We start from the raw sequence: 24,250 nt of genomic DNA on the forward strand, positions 1-24,250 counted from the left end.
ACGAAATCGTTAATAGTCAGCGCTGTTGCGTTAGTTGGAATGTACACATATATTTATGGAAGCGATCGAACAGAAAAAGAAGAGAAGATTTAAAGGTATGCAAATTATAATTATGTCAGATATATTCAAATATAATATTTATAAGTACTGTGATAATGCAATAATTATTATAATTTACAGGTGGCGAGAAAAGAAAGAGGCAAGTTATTGAATTTATCCGCTGGCACAAAATGTCCTATTTTAGATATTATGGAATATTATGGCGCGATGAACCCTGTGAACGATGTGTGAACATTCAATGTAAAATATAATATATTCGAAATAAATTGTGATTAATTAATAATATTAGGTACTTAATATTATTGCACTTATATAGTTACATTGTTGATATTAAAAAAAAAATTTGTTGACAATGCTTCTTCGGTTAGGTTAGGTCGAGTTACGATTTTACGAAAACAAATTTATATTAATTATAGGAAGTTCTATTGGATATTTAGAACACTATTCTTGATCTGCATTTATTAATTAACCATGATCATGATTTTATAATATTATTAAATATTAATAATTCGTAGTGTAACTGTGTAATATATTAAAATAATAGTACCTATAATAATTATAATTAGTATAACCATCTCATTTTAAGCCTACAGTACTAAGTAGTACTAGCTATATTAGCTAATAGTACTTCCTCGTTAACACGAACACGACGGGACCACAAAATAACCTGTTCGTGTTAAAAAAATTTTTGTAAACCGATAGGTTTAACACGAATTTGTTCGTGTTATCAGAGAAGGTTAAATCTAATACGTATTATTTTATACTCAAATAAATTTTTTTTATTTATTTAATCTTCAAAATATAAATGTACATTACATTGGTACATACATACTACATATAAACAAATAATATTTTTAATTAATTAATTACAGAGCTACATTAAATAAATAAAGAAAAATTGTTATTACATTTTTTTCAAAAATATACACAGTACCTAGGAATAATATAAGATATCGATACAATTGTGTTATAAAGATTTAATGACGAACGACTATACGAGTAATAAATTGAAAATAGATACACATTATGTACCTACCTACATATTGGCATTTTTCTGTTCGTGTTAATCAACAAAACGACAATATGCTACCTAAAATTTGTTTGAGTTTCGTGTTGGGCGCCCGGGAATTGGGCCACTAAAATGTTATATTTATTACAGGTAGGCCCGGTAATTGGGCCACTAAAATTTTAAATTTATAATAGGAAGACCCGGTGATTGTGCCACTATTACATTTTAAATTGTAATAAAATAATATTTGGTGGTGGAGTGGCCGAGCGGACTAAGGCGTCTGTTGCCATGCACGCAGTCGCCGGTTCGAACTTCGGTCACGGGCGACATCGCTCTTTGGGCATTTCGCGGTGTCTGGAGAGAGAGGCCGCCGCCCCCCAACCGGGCATGGCAGAAACCTACGGGTGCCCAAATTCTGCCAAAAATACCCACGTGCTTAAAACCTACAGTACCTTCCCCTACAGTTCCCCAGGCTAATGACCTCGTTGTCGAAGCCTTAACCCTAATAAAAAAAAAAAAAAAATAATAATAATAATATTTAAGAGGATGTCAGCGCACTATTTTTCTATCTCTGATCCACGCACAACATAGACAAAACACATTTGCGCAGAATCATTTTTTCTATGAATTTTCAACATTATTTTGTTTATAAGTCAAATAACAATGAAATATAAAATCGATGTAAAAAATCCCTCAAAAATATTATTATCAATCTTTTTTGTAATGAGTGATTTTACTCTACGATTACTTAAAAATATAGAAAAACTGATTCTGCGTAAATGCGTTTTGTGTTTAGTGTATGTAACGCGTGGGCCAGAGAGCCTTTGTATTATATTTTTATATACCTATTAAAAAATATTTTTTTCATATTATTTATTTTTTGACAAACTTTATGGTCCTTATATTATATTTGTAAAATGAGTATTGGCATTCTTTATAAAAATTATTTCATATTTGACTAATTTTATGGACCTTGTTGTATATTAAATTAGTTAATCTGTATGGAAGTATTTAAAAAAAATATTAATTATTTGACGAAAAATATTTTTATATGTTAAAACAATAATAATTAGTTAATAAACATTATATATTCGTATTAATATAGCGTGCTATACTTTTATGGCCCAATCTCCGGGTACATTTTACAAATATAGATTTAATTTGTGGCCCAACCTCCGGTTAGTAAAATGAAAACAAATATTTTATACGAAACAGGTAGTTAAAATGTGGCCCAATTCCCGGGCGCCCTTCGTGTTAACCGAAATAATTCGTATACACCTAGGAAATAAAAAAAAACCCTATCTTATAGTATAGAGCCTTTCTCGGGACCAAAAAACCGGTTCGCGTTATCCAATAGTTTGTGTTAACCGAGTTCGTGTTAACGAGGGAGTACAACTGACGTAGATGTTTATAATAAAGTATTGGAAATAAAAATATTTATAAAATATGAAAAAAAACCTAAAAACAAATTTTTATTGTGGGGGCCCCAAAGTTTCACATTGCTAACTTACCCGCTAGTTGCGCCACTCATGGATACACTCACTGTACATGGTATTGAAAATAAAAACATGGAAATCGTGTCTTAATACCTACTTAAGTACTTTAATTATAGGTTATAACTGTATGAAAATTGATTAAACCTTTCAGGGTGTATTTGAGAATTGGTTTAGAATTATGAAATATAATATGTATAAGTACATCGTCCTTAATTGGATTATGCCATCAATGTTCTGATTTTTGATCTACAAACAAAAGTTAGAACCGAATACGATATTCGTTTATACTCATTATTAGTCGTTATATTACATATAACAAGAATACAATATTTTCAACAGATGGAGCTATTTTAATTGTTGCTTAAGGTTTTTTTTATAAATGTATCTATAAATACTATTCGGCCTAATTAAAAATAATAATTATTATTAAAAATAGTTTCATTTAAATTAAAATGTCTTAAAAAATGTACCAAACAACATAAAAACGTTAGACATTTATTTTATCATAGGCATTATGAATGACTATTTTATTAATACTTCAAATGTCTAGTGGAATAATGATGCTTAATAAGGTTGAACATCTAGCATATAATTTGTCCACAGATGACCTCATCTATTTTAAAGTAGGTGAGTTATCTGAAAATGATATTGCATATTGATAATTTGAGCAATTTTTGAATATGGCCGTAATATTGTTATGGCCCCATAAATTAGTTATTCAATAGTTCTATATGACACTTTTCTCCATAGATAATAGAAGAATGGATAGGACATGCCTATACTCACTCCACGGCGTGCCGCGGTCTTTTTTGAGGAAGAGAGAGCTACAAGAGAGACAGACGATAATGTGCCTTTTTCAAGGTTATGTTACAAAAATGTTTATTATCGTATATAATAGAAATATTATCTATGGATAAGAGACACCTGCTTATCACTCGATTATATTATTAATGTAAATTTAATTATTTTAATTTTTAAACTTATATTTTTTTATAATTATATAATATTTATTTTATAATGTACCAAATGTTGAACGCTGAATGCTGATTGCTGAATGACTACGATCTACATAATAAATAAACAGATTATAGTGATGACAGATAATGAATCTTTGTATCAATAGCACCTTATAACCTTAAATAATGTTTTAATTAATTCCCAACTGATAAGGGTTATATGACCTATCCATTCTTTTATTATCTATGCTTTTCTCAGTCTCGTAGATTGATTAGACTGTATGATATTTTTTTGTCCATGATAAAGATTCTCAACTTTTCTTTATTCTCTGAGAGAAATAACTGATATCACCACGGTCTTACGCTAACCACCGCTAACTAGATAACCCAAAAACTTTACTACTACAAACCGTGGTTATTACTTCTTTTTCTATGGTGCCATACTGCCATGGTGGTTATGCCTTATGCGCCATGCGATTTTATTGTTAGAATATAAACATTGTTTCCGTTTTTTCACACTCATAAGATTATAACCTTGTTTGATGATCTGATGATAATCAATTACCTAAGTATTTAATTTATTTTTAGGTTGTGTTGAATGAAACACGACGTGGTGAACTTACTGGTGAATGACACTGATGCCGCGTTCAGCGCTTAATAATATAATAATAATAAGTGGTGCCTTCACGACTGTGAGGTAGGCAACATAATATGGCGCACTACCTCAGCGCATTCAAATAAAATAACACTAAATAACATAATAATAATAATGGGTGGTAACAATTGGTTTATTGAAAACAAAATAATATAATATCAATGAAATAACAATGGTAACTAATATAACATACCTAAGACCCGTCGGTCATACACATAAACATTTGGCCGACCAATACTCACATAACAGTTGAGACACACACCTGGTTTTACACCCACGCTACCGCACCAGGGCCTGTAAGTATGTCAAATAAGTTACAATAAAAACAAAAATTTGACCCTGCGTACGTGCGAATGTGTGCCGACAACTGTTCACGAAGAACTCACACCAATGAAACACTGAATGCAGCCGGGACAGGATCTTTAGCACACGCTACTGTCCCCACGAGCAACGAGGTACACCAAAACACGTTGAATCACGACACAAATCGCTGGTAATTTTGACCACCCTAAACTGGGGATAAACAAATGAATGAACGCAATAAAAATGCTGAGAACGATAATTACCAGACGACGAATTCACAAAATCACAACAACGTGGTTTGGGACGACTGCAAACAGAACATGAAGAACGAAAAACAATGCTGACTGGACAGCGACAAAATGCGAAGTAAATGGACTTCTACATGTAACGGATGAAAAACACACGAAGAAACTCAAAAGAACGGCCTTTCAGTGTCACCACACTAAACACTGAACAATGGAAAAATTAGAAACTTTGTGACACTGAAAGCATGACAAACCGAAACAACTTAAAAGTTTTGAACATAACCGAATAAACTAGAACACTGATAATGGTTCCACAGCTGGCCGGTCGCACACGAACGCCTGATAAGCGTCCGCCGACAAGGCTGCAACTGTGGAACGCACCGATACATGCACATGAATATGATAACATAAATGACACAATATAAATTTGTTTTGCGGCGCAAACATATTCCCCCCTTTGAAAGATTATAAAACTTTCAACCTTACATAGATACAACATTACCCCTACATAGATACCATGTGAGTTTTGCAACACCCACAATACATAAAATTTATAACTATAGACCCATACAATCTGTATAGTAACATAAATGTAGTGAATGACAAGATACTTCACTTAACACAAAAACAAAAAAAAAAAAAACACCTAAATAATAACAAGATGTTACTATATAAGAATACAATTTGAATAATAACAGAATACAATTTGAATAATAACAGAATACAATTTGAATAATAACAGAAGTACGATGACTAGATTGTTGACTCTTGAGATGTTGGTAATACAGCAATTTTAACCATTGGTCTTTTTAGTAAAGTTCCATTAGGATTTCTTACAGTTACCACACGAACTGTTCCATCTGGACCCGGATGAATCGCTTCCACTCTGACTAGCTTCCACTTCATTACAGCCATATTGTCCTCCTTCAACAATGCCAAGTCTCCTACAGCTACCTTTTTACCAGGATTGAACCACTTGTTCCGACGTTGCAATTGAGGTAAATACTCCAGAAGCCATCGTTTCCAAAAATTTTGATACATTCCCTTGACCAAAGACCAACGTTTGATATGATTGACATGGCTTGTCAATATTTCAGGTTCAGGTGGGAATACTAAAGATTCACCAACTAGAAAATGAGCAGGAGTTAAGGCGTTGAAATCCGATGGATCATTAGACAATGGCGTCAGTGGTCGAGAGTTAAGAATTGCCTCAATGCGGCATAAGAGTGTAACAGTCTCTTCAAACGTGAGCAATGCACTATGACATATTTTTGATAGATGCTTTTTCGCAGACTTTACTGCTGCCTCCCATAGTCCACCTAAATGTGGCGAGGACGGGGGGTTGAAATGCCATTCAATACCTTTGGTTGCTGCTCTTTCTTGAATGGTTAATTTATCTGTACTAGTCTTGAACCACATTTGCAATACTTTGTGTGCTCCCACAAAATTTGTTCCTTGATCGCTATAAATGTGACCACATATCCCTCTGCGAGCAATGAATCGCTCCAGTGCAGCTAAAAAGGCTTCGGTGCTGAGATTGCTAACCACTTCCAAGTGTATTGCTCTCGTTACAAAGCATACAAACACTGCTATATAGCCTTTTACTGCAGACACACGACGTATTCCCGACCGAATCGATATAGGACCACAAAAATCTACTCCAGTGTGTGTAAATGGTCGCGCTACCGTGACCCGCTCTCGTGGTAACGGAGCCATTATTGGTGCTGAGGTAACTGGTGAAGCTCGAAAACATATTATGCATTTGTGTACTGTGGACCTGGCAAGGATACGTCCTCGTAGAGGCCAGTATTGGATGTGAATATTTGCTAACAGTCCTTGAGGACCTATATGCAAAAGACGTTCGTGTTCAGACTTGAAGATTAACTTAGTAATTAAATGGTCTGACGGAAGTACAATAGGATACTTTCTTGAATTTGAATGAGTCGAATTTGACAACCGTCCACCAACACGAATCAGCCCATCGCTATCTAGGAATGGATGTAGAGATCTTAATTTGCTGCTGCCACTTAGCTGATTTCCCTGTGATAAAATGTCTATATCTCGCTGAAATGATTGACGTTGAGCTTGTCGAACCCAAATCATTCTTGCAGTTTTTAGCTCTAATACGGACAAATGGTGGGTGGATCTCAAGTCCTGTTGATGTTTGCGTATTTTGGCATTATTGCAAAATCTCATAATCCACCCGGTTACGCGAATCAACCGACTCCAATTGGAGTATCTACTCATGAGTTCATTAGCTGCTTGTTGTGTTGATAGGACCAATTTCACTGGTCTAGTTTCAGGGATTTCAGTTGGTAGAATTGGACAGTTGGGCCATGACGTCGGTTCTTGACTAAGCCAAGGTGGTCCATGCCACCATAGCGCAGATTCGGACAATACTTGTACCTCAACACCTCGGGATATCAAATCGGCAGGGTTAGCATTTGTGGGAACGTGATGCCATTGGTTTGTTTTCGTTAAATCTTGAATGCGGGCTATTCGATTTGCAACATAAACATGGAAAATGCATTGACTAGTAATCCATGCTAGCACTATGGTGGAATCACTCCATAAGAAAATATTGTCGGACGGAATTGTAATGCCTAGTTGTGACAATTCCATCTGAACTTCATTAATAAGATCTGCCAACAACACAGCTCCACATAGTTCAAGCCTTGGTATCGTAGTGGCCTTCATAGGCGCTACTCTAGATTTCGATGTGTATAAGTGAACACTAACACTACCATCGCGAGCAACTGTTCTCAAATACACACAAGTGCCGAACGCCAATTGCGAAGCATCACAAAACCCGTGTATTTGAATACCGACACTATCTGACCTGATCACCTTTCTGGGTACTGTTAACTTGTCAAGTTGTTGTAGGTTTAAGTAGAACCTTTTCCATTTTGAACATAGATCTTCTGATAACTTGTCATCCCAATTGACTTTCAGATACCATAACTGCTGAACAAAAATCTTTCCCTTTATCATTACCGGTGTCACAAGACCTAAGGGATCGTAGATACTGTTGATGTCTGACAATAGACTGCGCTTTGTCATCCACTTTGGTGGACTCCATGGCTTCACGGAGTAACAAAAACTATCTGAACTAGGTTGCCACATTAGACCTAGAGTGCTAACTGACTCAGATTCTGACAATGGTAGTAAATAATTTGCATCTGTGGTTGTAGGTAGCCAAGATAAGAGTATCGGTGAATTTGAACACCACTTTCTCAGCGGCAATTGGGCACTGGTTAATATATTGGTGAGTTTTTGATAGATGTTATGACACTCTTCAACAGTGTCTGCACCTGTTAACAAATCATCTACATAAAAGTCCCGCTGAATGATTTGAGATATTTCTGAATCGTTACACGTTTTTCCCAACTGTACTAGACACCTTGTAGCTAAGTACGGAGCGGTTTTTGTTCCGTAGGTCACTGTTTTTAGAATGAACTCTTGGAGTTTATCAGTTGGTTTTGAACGATAGACAATTTTTTGCAATTGACAGTCGTCGCTATGAACTAGTATTTGCCTGTACATTTTTTCTATATCCGCTGTCAGTGCTATTTGATGGATTCGAAAACGTAATAAGGTAGAGTATAACGTTGGTTGAACAACAGGTCCTTTCATAAGTATGTCATTTAAAGACTTGCCCGAAGACCCTGTCGCAGACGCATCAAACACCACTCTTGTCTTTGTAGTAATGCTATTGCTTTTGAATACTGCATGATGAGGTATGTAGTATCCTTTAGCCTGATCATCGTAATACTGTCCACCTTGTTCCATGTGACCCAATTTTAAATACTCCATCAAGAACTCATCATATTCATTTGCCAATGCACTATTTTTTACCAATTTATTCTCTAGGTTCAAAAACCGTTTCTTTGCTATGCCACTTGTATTGCCAATACACGAGGGATGGTCTTTAAGTGGTAGTCTGACAATAAATTGACCTTTATCATTGCGAGTGGTTGTCTGAGTGAAATGTTGTTCAACAATTTCTTCTTCCTCACATTGACGTGATAACACTGTTGACGTGACCAATGATAATGCAGATACTTGGCATGTAGTACCTGGATGCACACCTGAGCACATAGATGTTGGTGTATTGACTTTACCAATCAGAATCCACCCGAATGCAGTATCCTGGAAGGCTGTATGTGTTGATACCCTGTGTTTGTTTTGTTTTAAAATATCAAAAAATATCTCATCCCCTAGGAGTATATCTACAGTTCCAGACTTGTTGAAATTAGGATCGGCTAATGCTGTTTGTACATTATCTGGAATTTTAAATTGATTCGAATTAAACGTCTGTGTTGGAAGATCACCCGTTATTGTAGGTAACACATGAAATTGTAATTGGAATTTTGTCTGATTAATTCGGGAATGCACTGTACCAACACAACATTTGCTGGTTGCTGATTTTGACTGTCCGATGCCAGAAATGGGTACTGTGTTGTTGATGATATGTAACCCTAGGCGTCGTGCCATCTTGTTAGTAATAAAACATAGCTGTGATCCTGAATCAAGGACCGCCCTGCATTGCCTCATATTGCCTGCCGCGTCACACACATGAACCACTGCTGTGGCCAGTATGATCTGAACATTTGATTGAATCTGTAGTGTACGGTCAACAATACCGCAAGCAACTACATTGGGAGGTACACTATCTGAATCCTGAACTGACTGAGATTCATGGTTGCCAAGTGTGTCTCTAACCGATTCCTCATGATCCAAATGCAATAAAGTATTATGCCGTTTATTACATCGAGTACATGAAGATGACTTGCATTGCCGGGCTTGGTGATCAGCTTTCAAACAATTAAAACACAGTCGATTGTTGAATACAGTTTCTCTGCGCTCTTTGATGGACAAGTTTTTAAATTTCATGCATTGAAATAAAAAATGTTCAGTGTTACAGATGATACACTTTGCTTTATTTTCACTATGCTTAGTAAAAAATACTTTCTTTTCATTTACTCTTGGAGGTTTCACAGGAACTGGTTTAGATGCAGACTTACAGTCGTTCATGTCACCAGCTTCATATGCTGCAATCCTGTTGAATAAAAAAGATTCGATTGCAGTAAATGATGCCAATTCTTTACTGTTGTAATGAAGCTGCCATTCGCCGACAGTACTACTGTCCATTCGATTGCAAATTAGAGTTACGAGCCACGCATCCCATGAATGAACTGGTTGTTCTAAAGCCCTAAGAGCGTTGATGTTTGACATTATATGATGGTGTAACCTTTGTAAATCTGTGGCTGATGCGGTGTGTACCTTTGGAGTTTCCAACAGTGACCTTATGTGTGACTGGATAATGGCACCCTTGTTTTCATATCTATTAACAAGTGTGTTATAAGCTTGCAAATAATTTTCTCCAGTCGTGGGTATTGATCTTATGACATCACTCGCTTGACCTTCTAAGCAACTCTTTAGGTAATGCAAACGTTGAACCGGTGCCAAAGTTTTGTTATTATGGAACATGGCATTAAATGAGTCAATGAAAGATGTCCACATCTGCCAATCACCAGTAAATTTTGGAGCATTGATTGGAGGCAACCTCATAGCATTTTCCCCATTGTACTTAGTGACTTCACTATAAGATGGTGACGTTGAACGGTTTTCTTGATTGGCATTCACAAGTTTCATTAATGATGATTTGACACTGAAAAAGAGGTCTTTAAACGCCATCCTCTCAGCAATCCGTAGGTTATCAGGGACCTCATCCTCAAGATCCTCAAGCTCTGTTTGATGCGATTCAAATCTGTCAACTGTATCAAGCAGGCTTTCGAGCCGTACACGAACTTCGTTTATGTCATCAGTGGAAGCGTTAAAGTGAGAACTGAATGTTGACATTGCTGTAAGTTCAGTGGTGATGATCTTCAGTTTCCTTTTTACTAACTTCAACGACCTTTCTTCACCCATTGCTGCTATACAAAATAAATGTAGTGCACTAAGTGCTTATCTCACAATCAAAAAAAAACAAAATAAGAAAACAATGAAATACAATAAAAATCAAATAACACTACTTCTAATACAATAATTGCTACCACCACATATCACGTCGAGGTCACCAAAAATGATGCCGCGTTCAGCGCTTAATAATATAATAATAATAAGTGGTGCCTTCACGACTGTGAGGTAGGCAACATAATATGGCGCACTACCTCAGCGCATTCAAATAAAATAACACTAAATAACATAATAATAATAATGGGTGGTAACAATTGGTTTATTGAAAACAAAATAATATAATATCAATGAAATAACAATGGTAACTAATATAACATACCTAAGACCCGTCGGTCATACACATAAACATTTGGCCGACCAATACTCACATAACAGTTGAGACACACACCTGGTTTTACACCCACGCTACCGCACCAGGGCCTGTAAGTATGTCAAATAAGTTACAATAAAAACAAAAATTTGACCCTGCGTACGTGCGAATGTGTGCCGACAACTGTTCACGAAGAACTCACACCAATGAAACACTGAATGCAGCCGGGACAGGATCTTTAGCACACGCTACTGTCCCCACGAGCAACGAGGTACACCAAAACACGTTGAATCACGACACAAATCGCTGGTAATTTTGACCACCCTAAACTGGGGATAAACAAATGAATGAACGCAATAAAAATGCTGAGAACGATAATTACCAGACGACGAATTCACAAAATCACAACAACGTGGTTTGGGACGACTGCAAACAGAACATGAAGAACGAAAAACAATGCTGACTGGACAGCGACAAAATGCGAAGTAAATGGACTTCTACATGTAACGGATGAAAAACACACGAAGAAACTCAAAAGAACGGCCTTTCAGTGTCACCACACTAAACACTGAACAATGGAAAAATTAGAAACTTTGTGACACTGAAAGCATGACAAACCGAAACAACTTAAAAGTTTTGAACATAACCGAATAAACTAGAACACTGATAATGGTTCCACAGCTGGCCGGTCGCACACGAACGCCTGATAAGCGTCCGCCGACAAGGCTGCAACTGTGGAACGCACCGATACATGCACATGAATATGATAACATAAATGACACAATATAAATTTGTTTTGCGGCGCAAACAGACACAATGAATCTGCAATTGTATAGGTACATAATCAAATGATAGCGTACCGTACCAACCAATGGTTCATGTCTTGTGGGTGAGTTATATTTTTCATTGTTACTGGGTGTTATAGATCCCCAAGTGATAATATTGATGCTTTTTTATTCTCATTAAATAATTATTTGACACAAAATTCTAAACTTAAAAATCATATTATTTGTGGTGATTTTAACATTTATATATTAAAAAGTAATTATCTAAATATTATTAATTATTTAAATATTTCTGCTGATTTTGGTTTTTATTCATGCATTAATAATGTAACGAGACAATCAAATACTTCTGCTTCGTGCATAGATCATTTCTTCGTTGGGAAAATTTTACCAATTAATATTCATTCTTATGTTTTTCTTTCTTCAATAAATTACAGATCATTTTAGTATAATCTTCTCTATTAACTTAATTAATAATCCTTCTTTACAGTATGATAATTATAATATTACTAATACAATTTTACCAATTATTGATTATGATGAACTAAATTTATGTATTAATAATTTAAATTGGGATAGTATGTTAAATAGTAATGACATTAATAATGATGTCACCAATTTTATTAACAAAATTGATTTGTGTATAATTAGTTCTACCAAAAAAAATTCTAAAAGATTTAATTCTAAAAACTATAAATTAAAACCATGGATAACAAAAGGAATCATTGTTTCTATCAGACACGGAGAAAAAATGTATTGTCAAAAAAATAAAATTCCAAATAATATGACACTAATTTCTAAATATAACAAATTTAGGAATTTACTTAACATTTTGATTCAGAAAGCTAAAAGTATTTATTACTAAAATAAATAAATAATAATAAAGGTAATGTTAAAAAACTTTGGGAAACAATTAAATATGTAACTTATAACGCATCAAATAATCCCAAGAATACAGTACACTCATTAATAAACAATGATGGTACTAAGATATTTGATAGTAAAATTATTTCTAATATTTTAAATGATTTCTTTTCTGCAGTAGGTAAGAATATCTATGATAATATTTTACATAAAAATTATACTAAAGAAAATTTTAAGGATCTAAATAAGGGTTGTTATATCTCTGAAAGTATTTATTTTACTCCTATTACTTGTGATGAAATAGCTAAGTTTATACTTAAGATTAAAGACTATTTTATAATTTTAAAAGCTTAAAACTTGTACATTTTATTAAGTTTATTAATTATTGCACACTTACAGGTTTCATGACTTTATTGTTAATTACTATTATATTATATTATATTGTTAACTACATTGCTCGACACTGCATTTGATTCGAGTACTTTTTCTGTAAACACAAATAGGGTGCAAAACGTACAATAAGTTCTCAGCAATAATATCAGTAAACAAGTGGCACCTTGGAAAAAGGCCAGCAATAATTAGTAAAAATACCTCTTAAGGACTGTAAATTGACAACAATATAATTGAGTATTAGCACGAATACGTAGCAATAAACTTATAAAATAATAAGGTGGTAACACTGACTTTATAAGCGTACGATAATTAGTTAGCAATAAAGAGCATCAAGTTAGCAATAATCGTTGAGAACCACTGAAATTCTCTTATCACAAAAAGTCGATTATTACTAATGTAATTTCCATCTCTCGTTGTGTGTATCCTATATAGGTATCTTAATTCCTGCTTAAAGCTATATCTAGGGATGTGTCGTTCGTATTGAACGAATCGTTGTGAAGATCCGATTCGTTCCTGAACCGAGTAACGAAAATATTCTGTCAACTGTATTTTTTTTTCTACCGTCTACAGCAAAAAAGGTAACCGCGGGCCAGTTTACATTTGCCCATTTCAAACTACAAGGTTTACACAGTACGCAACGACTGCCAATAAAAAGTACAGGCACCACAGCGACCGGTCTGCACATTTATCAACCGCCACCACGGGCGACCACGACGCGACACGATTGACTCCTCGACCAAAGTCCAGGGCTAGGTAGGGCGGGAAGAGATGTCACACCGGACGAGTCCCGGCCATCTGCAAAAATGCACTTTTTGCCTGGACCGTCAACCGGACAACACACAATTTTGTTTTCCTTACTTCGTCTGCTCAATCGACGTCTACGCAACACACATCATTCTTATTCACATTGTATTTTTTTGTTAGGTATATATTCACGCTCCAGCGTTTCTTTTGTTTTCGGCGGTGCTTAAAATATTTATGTCGTAGCCACTTCGTAGAATCGATCTTTTCATGAAAAGATGACCATTTCGTGAAATGGAAACAGGTTTTTTACACTTTGTGAAATTCAAAAATATTTCACGAATGGTCATTCAAATTTAACATCGTGTAATTTTTTTCACAAAGTGATCGTTCACTTTGTGTACTGAAATACAATATTTAACAACTTATTCTACCTTTCTAACCTTATAGATTTAACTTAAATAATTATGTATTCTAATAAAGTTTATTTAAATCATATTATTTTATTAACCGTATGTGAACATTTTTTTTTATTAATTGGAGTAGGAAAATGAATTGTGACAATGACTGTTACATTTTAGACTATGCCTTTAAAACAAACACATCTTTTGGTTTGACAAACACTTTTACACGAACAACTTACAAATCCCTGACCTCCAGATAAAATTTGGACAGTTTCACGCAAGGTTAATTCTTTATGATTATCATTAAGATTATGACTTTTATTAAAACCAATAAATATCATTTACACATTTCAGATAGTCTGGTAATTGCAGTATAATAGTTGACACGGCCTTGACGGTATAGACGGCAGTGGTAACCCGCGGAAGGCCGGTCGCTGAGATGAAGTGATGGTGTAAAAAAAAAAAAAAAAACAGAAATATAGTCACGCAATTTTCGGTGGTACCGTCTTACAAGAGGTTTTTATTGACCTAAGTTTATTAAAACAATAACGATTCGCACATACAGTGTCGAGCGATTAGTTTTTGAGAATACTGAAACGCAATTCTTTTGGTATCGTTAGGTACGTGCCGGCATATACCGACACGACGGTCGGTAAACGAGAGAGATGTCGCCGGCGGCCGGTATTCGTCAAACCGACCCGCTCTGTGCCTTTCGGCAAGGTGGGGAGAGTCGGCTGAGTCGCGCTGTTATATCCCGTGGTGGCGAATGGCGATTGACTAAGTAGTGTTCATAGATTACATATAAAATAGATGACCGACTCGGACGAAAAAATCGTTCCGCATACGCAGCGATCCCAACGGCTGACTTCTGAACTAAACCAGAATGTAGATATTACATTAATATATCATTGTCATTGTTTTTAATAAGTATTTAATTTTTGAATCCACTTAACTAAAGTTTAATTATTATTATTAATTTATTGATTAATGAATTGTAATAATAAGAATACAATTAATGTATGTACACACACATGATATTGTAATAATAATTCTGAATTATATAATGGTAGAATAATGGATATACATAATCAGTAATAACATAACATTTACGCATTTACCCTAGTTAAGTAAGATACCTATTATATTTGATTTAAGGAACTAATAATGTTACAAATTAAAACATTACCATTTTTACTGTTATATTATGATTTCAAATCAATATAATAAAGATTTAATCAAAACAATTAATTGGTGCTTAGCAATTTTTCATTTACATTTATTAACAAAAAGAAAATTTAAAATATAAGTATTTATAAATTAAAAAATAATATAAAAAATAATACTTACCTATTAAATAGTTAAACTCATTTTTATTTAAATATATAAACCTTGAGAAATAATAATAATTAATAAGGAACTTATATAGGTAATACCTATTAAATTAACTTTATTGTGTTGATGTCATATTTCGTTTAAAAAAATATTGATTATTAAAGAATTAATTAAATATATTTTAGTTTGGAAGTATTGGGAATTTATGAAAATTACACGTGACTAATTTAGAACATTGTTTACATGAATTTTTTTTAAATTTATATTTTAAATAATACTGGCAAGCTGAAATTTTTAGTAAATTGTTTTAATAAATTCTAGAATCGAAACCATTTAAAATACGATTTAGATATATTTTTTGAAAGAGTAAAGAAATAAAAACTTTTAAACTTTTGAAATAAAATATTTTTCAAATTGTGTTCGGAACAACTATAATTCATAGGTTCTAAATATATTTCAAATATTTTTGTTCATTTATATCCTATTGAATGTTCCATTATCATTGGAATTATATATTTTGAAATGCTACACATTTCTTTTATAGTATTAAAAAAAGAAAAATTAGGATTAATCAATGATTTACCAGTGTAGTCTCTAGCAAGAATAAGGGCATATGTAGTCTTTGAAGTTACTAAGTAATTTTTACAACTTTTGCAATTATCTACAGTTTTTAAAATATTTCTAGCAAGATATCCTGCAACATATTCACAATGTTCATATCGGTCATTGTTGAAACATAATTAAAGACATCATGTATGATTGGGATATTCATTGAACTATATGATACCTGGAATGCTCACCAAGCAGTGTTGCCCGAAACGGAATGTTAGAACGAGATGGGACATACTAATGGTGTTACTATCTTTGTCTTACACATTGCGCTAATATCTTAAATTAATTTACCACGGTCCGCGATATTTTTTTAGACTTTAGTTTGGTTCTTAAAATTTGGTATCTTTATATTTTATTTTTTAACTTCCACAAAATATTTATGATTACATTGATAGAATATAAATAATTATAATTTATAATACCTATAACAAGTATTGAAAGAAGCATGCTTTTCTTGTGGACTTAGTGTCCATTTGTCATACAAATGTAAAGGAAGTTTTAGGGAATTGTATGTTAAATGTTGGGAATAAAATATTAAGTTTTAAATCTAAAGTTAGACGGTTTTAATTCATAACTATAAGCATATAAAATGACGAAAATCTGATTTTTATTAAAATAAAAACATAGTATTTATAATATTATACATAATTGAAAGAAAAGTTACTTACACTACTTATCTGAAGCTGTACCTACAACTTACCTCAATTATTTTTCTTACTATTTCCTAACTTAATTTAAAATTGTACATGTATAATCTAGCTACGATTACTACTGGAAAGATCCAGTAGGTAAACTAGAATCTTCAATAGATTTTTGTTATACATCTTGGCCAAAATTCCCTAAAATAAATAATTATTTAAAGATACTATAAGAAATTGTAGATACTTTAACTATAGTCATAACCTTGAAGTTATATAATGTGTAAGTTATTAACTTGGTAACTTATGTTGAGTTGACTACAGCTAGATATTTTTCCTGTAATGACAATAAAACTATATATTAATAAAAATATTTTACATAAAATAAACTAGCAAAATATTCAATTGTATAAGGAACCATAGCAAAATATTATAATTGATTTATTACATTTAAAAGCATTCATACAACCATTAAAGCATAATAAAAATAAAACCATACACCAAAAATTTACAATATTAGATTATGATAAATAAGTTTAAAAAAAAATAAGAGTATAAATAAGCAGTAATGTTGAAATAAAAGCATACAATAAAAATAATTATTAATTATAAAATAAATCAAGCTCAATTCAAATTTAAATGTATTGAACATGCACAAAAGTTTAAAACAAAGAACAAAACGTTAAACGAACGATATTATTATTATTAGGGTTCGGGACTTCTTGCACTTAAAATTATCGAAATATGCATGCAAATATGCAGTCAAAATCGTCAAAATATGCAGTCAAAATCGTCAAAATATGCAGCTAATTTTTTATAATTTTTTTTTAAAAATGCATAAAATATATTATTAATAAATTATTATTATAAAAAAAAATTTAAAAATTATAAAGGTACTTAATATAATAAAAATAATTTTTACACGGGTTACTCATGCCTCATCTGTATCGTCTTCATGCTCATCTGTAACATAAAAAAAAAAAAAAAAAAACATTAATAGAGGTATTATTATGTTTAATAAGTTTATTCATAATTTTACCGTTAAAATTATTGCACTGTATGGTAAGACATTTTCTTATGTTCTCAAATTTGAATGCACGGCGATTATCGGTCAGCATATTTTTGTACATAGAGAAAGAACGTTCAACGTCCACGGAAGTGATCGGTGCGTACTTAAAATATATTAAATCGTTAATGTTCATATCTTCAGGTAATCCGTCAAAAGTTTCTTCATTTCCCGACAAAATGTTTGAAATTTTTATTAATAATTGATAACCTTTATTTTTATTTAACAAATTTTCTATTTTTGTTTTTATCGACATTCCTTGTTCACCGTTTATTTGGGTTAATCTTAACCTTACATCCTCTACTAATGAAATAGAGCTAGCAAGTGATAGTCCTTGCTTTTTAAGACTCGTTATTGTGTTAGGCAAATATGCAAAATTTGATTTAATAAACACTAATTGATTTTTAATGTTTTTTTGTCCAATATACTTTTGTGCCATTTTAATAGAGACCGCATCATTTTCATCAAAAGAGTTTAAAATTGACTGTATTAATTCAAAATGTTTACAATAATAGAGACAAGCTTCAATCCATGTACCCAATCTCGTTAAAATTGGTTTAGGTGGGAGTATTAATGTTGGAGCCATATTTTTAAAAACTTGAACGCGAGACGGGGCTTTACGAAACACTTTCTTTATTTGCAATAATTTTATGAATTTTAGGGTTATTTATACGTACTGTTTCAGCCACTCTATGAAAGGCATGAGCCAAACATGTTACGTGAATAATTTTTGAGTATAGATTTTTTATTGCATCTCCGGACTTTATACCATATAGGGTGCAGCGTCGGACAAAAACAACAGCACATCATCGTTTCTTACTCCTTCCGGCCACAGAATATTCATCGATTTATCAAATAATTTGAAAATCGTCGTATGGTTAGCTTTTTCCAACTCTTCTACGTGTAACAGAAACTGTTTACCGTAATTATTTTCTTCTAACGTACCTACAATGACATTTGCTATATATCTACCGGTTACATCAGTCGTTTCGTCAATGCTAACCCATATTTTTTTGCCATCAACGTAATTACGAATTTTGTGTTTATTGTATTTTTATAGACTTCATCAACATAACATTTTTTACGCAGAGTGGACTCATGCGGTACTTCTTTTCCTGTATATTTTGTTAGAAAATTTCTGAAACTACAGTTGCTTAATTTATTTAATGGGATATTGGCGGACAACAATGTTTCACACAAGTCATACTTAAACGTGCTTTTTTGAATGCATTGAAGTAAATACTAACTGCTGTGACTGTTGTGAGGTACTATTAATCCGATCTTCTTGGCGCTTCACTGCTAATTTATGTTTTTCAGTTTTTAAATGTTGTACGACAATAAATCGCCTATCAACACCTACCTTCGTTTCACATACTTTACAAAATAAAATAATTCCATCCGTAGAAAAAATATTTTTTACGAATTCGGATATACCTATATTGATTAATTTTACCATTTATTTTGGGCATTTTTAAACAAGTTTTTAAACACAAATTAATAATAAAAAAAAATAGCACAGTTAATAAGAAAAAACGTAAACGTGATGATGTGACTAACGAACGAACACGTATTGATTTTCATTTCATCGTACAATTCATACCCGGCTAATAATTGATTATTTGGTAAAGTTTGAATTTATATTTGTTTCGTGATAATAAGATAAATCTGTAGGAGTATAGGATCCATTAGGTTTTACCACAACTATACTAATTGTCGATGTTGTCGATAAAAAGGTTGATTATTAAGCGATGAAGAGACTATCGTCGTAAACAGACATACGTGTTAGATACGACAGACTATGGCCATCCAATTATGATTTTTCTCGACAATTTTACGTTTATAAAAATATAAAATGTGAAATATGCCGAAATATGCTAAAAATTGCTCAAATATGCGTTTTTCATAAAACATGACGAAATATGCAAAAATATGCAAATTCAAACTTAATATTTAATTTTGTAATTTTATAAAACAAATTTATAACTCACTTAGAAAAGTCTACGACCACTACAAAAAAAACATGCAAATGCAAGAAGTCCCGAACCCTAATTATTATTTATTGGTAAACAGTTTCGTATTGATAGTGTGATAAAAAGAGATAGCAACACCATTCTTATCTGCTGTCTTTTTCTAACAGGCTATCTCGGTTATGTTTACATTGGTCTTATGACGGGTGAGCATTCCAGTTATCATATAGTTCAATGGGGATATTTAACACGTCTGCATTTTCTTCATAACTGGATAATGGTGAGTATGTCAGCAATTGTTTTAAATTATCCAGTAATTCTGAGTTATCTGATTCACAGTTTCTAGCGGACTTGATTGATGTTAAATTGTTTATTAACAGAGTTTTGAATGATAAAACAATCTGGATTTATATTTCTATGACCATGACTCCGAATATTGCCAAAGAAACATTCCAACGAATCTTGGTTGATATTTCTAGCAAGTAAAAACTTGAAAGAATATTGTTTTTTTAACTTGAACCATAGATATTTTAATGATTTCAGTGTAAATACCCAATTAGCTATACATGGTGGCTGTCTTTTCACTGGAATCTTAGTATTTTTATCAATAAATTTCATTGATTCAAATAATTCGATTGCCTTATTCCAGTGATTAATATGGACGGACTCAGATTCAACGTTAACTGATCCTGTTAATGGCTTACCTGGATCACTCATAAGTTTAGATGCATTCAATGAATCAAATGTTTTGTCCATAAAAAGAAGTAATTTAACCGTACCTTCAGAGTTTATCAACTTATAATTTTTGTACATAGGTCTAGACAACAGTTTCATAGTAGCAGCTACCATCTGACTAAAAACCTGTGTGGCATAACAAACTTTAATTTTGTTTTTATGCGGATATACATGGTTTTCTGTCAACTTGGGTCGAGCTCTAAGTTCATAATTGTCATTGTCTTTATCAATATTATACAATTCAATAATATGATCCCAAAAGGCATAATGCTCCTTACCATCCAGAGTAAATACTACATCTTTATCAAGCATATTATTCCGAATACCCTTTTTTAAATGAGGTACATCATAAACCGGAACTATTTCTAGATTTTTAATGTTGAAACCTATTGTTCGATTTTCTTTATTGTTGATTGAAGATTTCTGATTTGTCTTAATCAGTTGGTTTATTGCACTTATGTTTGTGGAACCTTGGTTACAAACTGTTGCCACTACTTTTAACCCAGTTCTCAAAACACTTTCTAAAACTTCGTTAATACATGATATCATCATTGGTGTTGTCCCTTGGCAAAAGAAATAAGCATGTGGCTACTTCCATTTTTTTCATATACCTTTGAGCATGAAAACTAAAACATGGTTGGCAAATTTATCAGTAACATAATTTCCAAAATTTTCAAATCCAAGCATCAAATCATTCTTTTTGTCATACTTCAATCATGGTTCAAGAGACATTTCATCAAACATTAAAATACATGTTCTATCAATAGGTTTTAATTTTGATACCTGGTGCCTAATATTATTCTCTATTAACAACTGGTTTGAACAGGATTTTTGATAATAAAGAATTTAATGTACTTTCGACTGGTAATGCAAACATATTGGATAAGAATGAATAAGCCTTAGAGGAAGTTTTATAAATTGAGAGTGCAAATATTTTATCATCCAATTTATATCTTCGACCATAGGCGATTTCTGCTGATTAATTATTTGACTTTCAATAAAATTTAAAGTTATTATTTCTTAAATGTGAGTAACTACTATTTTTCTGACTTTTAGTTATGAGTTGTAATTTTAACTGCTATAATAATATAATATAGGTACGTACATTTTATTATTTTCATGAGTTTTGCGCACTTTCCTTGAACTATTAATTTTCCTATTTGATCATTAATTTCTTTGATTGTTGTTTGAGAAGAATGAAAGCGTACAATAACTATGAGTTGATAATATTTAAATTAAAAAAAAAAAAAACATTTGAATTTTAAACCATTCATTTACTTACACATTATACCTTTTAAAAAGGATGGCAAAGTGTTTTTAAAACAATATTTTTTGCTGTTTTTCCGAGAAAAGCAGAACTGAACGGCCAAATTGTTATTCATTATTTTATTTAATAAATTGTTAATGATATACAAAAAATTACTCCCTCCAATCGATTTTAATAAAGAAACCTAAAATTAAAAATAAATTTCTATATTTAGTAGGTATATAATTGTACTATAGTAGAACATAGAATATTTATGTAATATACTATGACTTAATCTGAAGCACAATTTAATTAATGTAATTAATGTAAATTTAAATGTAGTTTTGAAATTTATAGATCACGAGTGTTTGAATGCAAGCTCGAATAGTAGAGGTACATTAAGATTATGGTTTAAAAATAAGAATAAAGATTGAGAAGGAAAAAGATAAAAAGAGTATGTTATTATAAATTTTTATCGATATTAATTTAAAAAAAACTAATAATGATCGAAAATTTCAAATACCTATGAAAAGTTCAACTTAAGTCGAAAATTTTTGAAAATTGCATGGTGGATAGAATATACTTATATAAACATTAGGTGAAAATTTCATGTATCTATGGTCATTTGTTTTAAAGTTACATCAAAAACCAAAATCGATTTTGTCGAAAAATGAGTGTGCGTAAAATTTCCCGCTTATCCTTTAATTTTTAGTTTGTTTTTCTCGATTATTTAGAAAAGTATTAAGAATTTTTCACTTTTTACCCCCCAAAGTACCAACTACATTCACTTTCTAATCGAACGAGGTACTGAAGTCAAAAATTGAAGCATTTTTACTGCCCCAAAACGTGATGACAGACACAAAAAAGTCGTCAGATATCAAAAGTTTGAAGTCTATAAGTAGTAAATATGAGTCATCAGTATGTATACTACGATGCAGCAACCATGCATTTACCACACACAAATCCAAAATATGAAAATATTTTTTCATACAATATTTTTTCGAATTCATATTTATTCTATTATATCTCCAAGCATTGAATCTAACAAGTCTACACCACCCATGTATTTGTTGTATGTATCAATTGCTTTAGGACATGGTACCATTTTATATATTTTTCACTTCTGAAAAACCGTTTTTTTTTTCACCAATTCGATGTGCTCCATAAGTTGATTCCATATTTACCACTTTATTGTCATACCATGATACTGCCGATATTTTAACATCACCAATAGTAATGAGTTGCTCGCAGAATGACCCTCTTCCCATTTTTAAAAATAAAATTCTTTTTCACTTGGCATTTGTAGTCCACTCAAGCGATTTAATCTTGCAGTTCCTAGAGGAAGAATGCCTTCCTTCTCTAAGTAAATTAATAAATCTAGACTTGTAAACCAACTATCGAAAAAGATTTTATAATTACAATTTCTCGGTATTGATGCAGTCATCTTAACAACCATGTTAATACTTGCTGAAAGTGAAGGCAAATCATCAGGCATTATGTTTGTTTTAGCCCCAGCAAATACTTCAATGTCGTAGCTAAATCCAGATATAACACTCAATACAAACACTTTAAACCCCCACTTGTGGGGTTTATTTGGGTTATACTGCTTGAGTGATGATCTGGACTTTAATAGGTATAATTTGCTCATCCACAGCAAGGTACTCTTCTATATAGGAATTGTGGCACATGTATTTCTAACTGCATCGAGAAGAGGACGTACTTTAAAAAATTTGTCATAATTTGTACTATTTGTGGGCGGATTTGCATTATTATTAAAATGAAGAAGCCTCTTAATATCTTCAAAACGATTATTAGGCATAGTATTAAATGTTGAAGGAATTCCAAGTTCGCCCCAATAATGCCTTGTATGGGAAAATGTATTATTGACATTTTTAAACAAATTCCTGTGAACTGTTCTATTTCCTTATTACTAACGTTGGCTGGTTTATCAGTTCTGATTTGTGAAGCATATATATTTGTTTGCTCAGTAATATATGAAATAACAGATTTAGGAAATATTTCAGTAAAAAACTCACATGTTGAAACCATATTTTTAATATGAATGGGCAAATTTGTATCTCCTGAAAATTGAATTTGGTTCTCAGGCCTCTCAAGATGGGTTTCCGTCCAAATAGGTTTAGTTTTATTTTTATTTCTATTATTATTTAAAATTGACTGATCTCTAATGTTAGATTTTTCTCTAATGTTTTGGTTATCTAATCCAGCAGCTAGTGGAGTATCATCTGCACATCATATTATTATTATTATACCGGCATAATAAGGGGTAAATCATCATTTTATTTACTTTCCTCAATTTCTTCGTCTGTATTATATGATGATATTTTATTTGGTTGATATTAATCATCATCATCAGATGCCGAATTGAAGTCACTTCCTTCAGGTATAATTGTTTGAATAATTTTCCGATTCCTATTACTTGTACGTAACATTTTT

The 24,250-nt window shown here is 32.3% G+C and overlaps 2 protein-coding genes and 1 pseudogene across 2 annotated transcripts; all 3 read right to left on the bottom strand.

Annotated features, from left to right (window-relative positions):
- Positions 1-5,477: 5,477 nt before the first annotated feature.
- Positions 5,478-10,655, bottom strand: LOC149061391 (uncharacterized). Its single transcript, XM_089214970.1, has one exon. It carries the CDS (start codon positions 10,653-10,655, stop codon positions 5,478-5,480), a length of 5,178 nt encoding a protein of 1,725 aa, XP_089071096.1.
- A 7,058-nt stretch (positions 10,656-17,713) lies between these two features.
- LOC149061392 (uncharacterized) lies at positions 17,714-18,287 on the bottom strand. The gene is made up of 2 exons (XM_089214971.1): positions 17,822-18,287; positions 17,714-17,745 (listed from the first exon to the last, which is right to left on the bottom strand). Exons 1-2 carry the CDS (start codon positions 18,285-18,287, stop codon positions 17,714-17,716), a joined length of 498 nt encoding a protein of 165 aa, XP_089071097.1.
- Positions 18,288-20,429: 2,142 nt separating this feature from the next.
- On the bottom strand, positions 20,430-21,099 carry LOC149061393 (uncharacterized; annotated as a pseudogene).
- Positions 21,100-24,250: the final 3,151 nt, after the last annotated feature.

The sequence above is a fragment of the Diuraphis noxia genome, unplaced genomic scaffold, assembly GCF_037042655.1.
Source record: "Diuraphis noxia isolate RWA-SAM2 unplaced genomic scaffold, SU_Dnox_SAM2 contig0001, whole genome shotgun sequence".
Lineage (NCBI taxonomy): Eukaryota > Metazoa > Arthropoda > Insecta > Hemiptera > Aphididae > Diuraphis > Diuraphis noxia.

Coding starts and splice junctions, on each gene's coding strand:
- LOC149061392 (XM_089214971.1), bottom strand. CDS start 18,287: ATGGCACAAAAGTATATTGGACAAAAAAACATTAAAAATCAATTAGTG. Junction 17,746..17,821: donor ACAGTGCAATAATTTTAACG/GTAAAATTATGA, acceptor TTTATGTTACAG/ATGAGCATGAAGACGATACA.
- LOC149061391 (XM_089214970.1), bottom strand. CDS start 10,655: ATGGGTGAAGAAAGGTCGTTGAAGTTAGTAAAAAGGAAACTGAAGATC.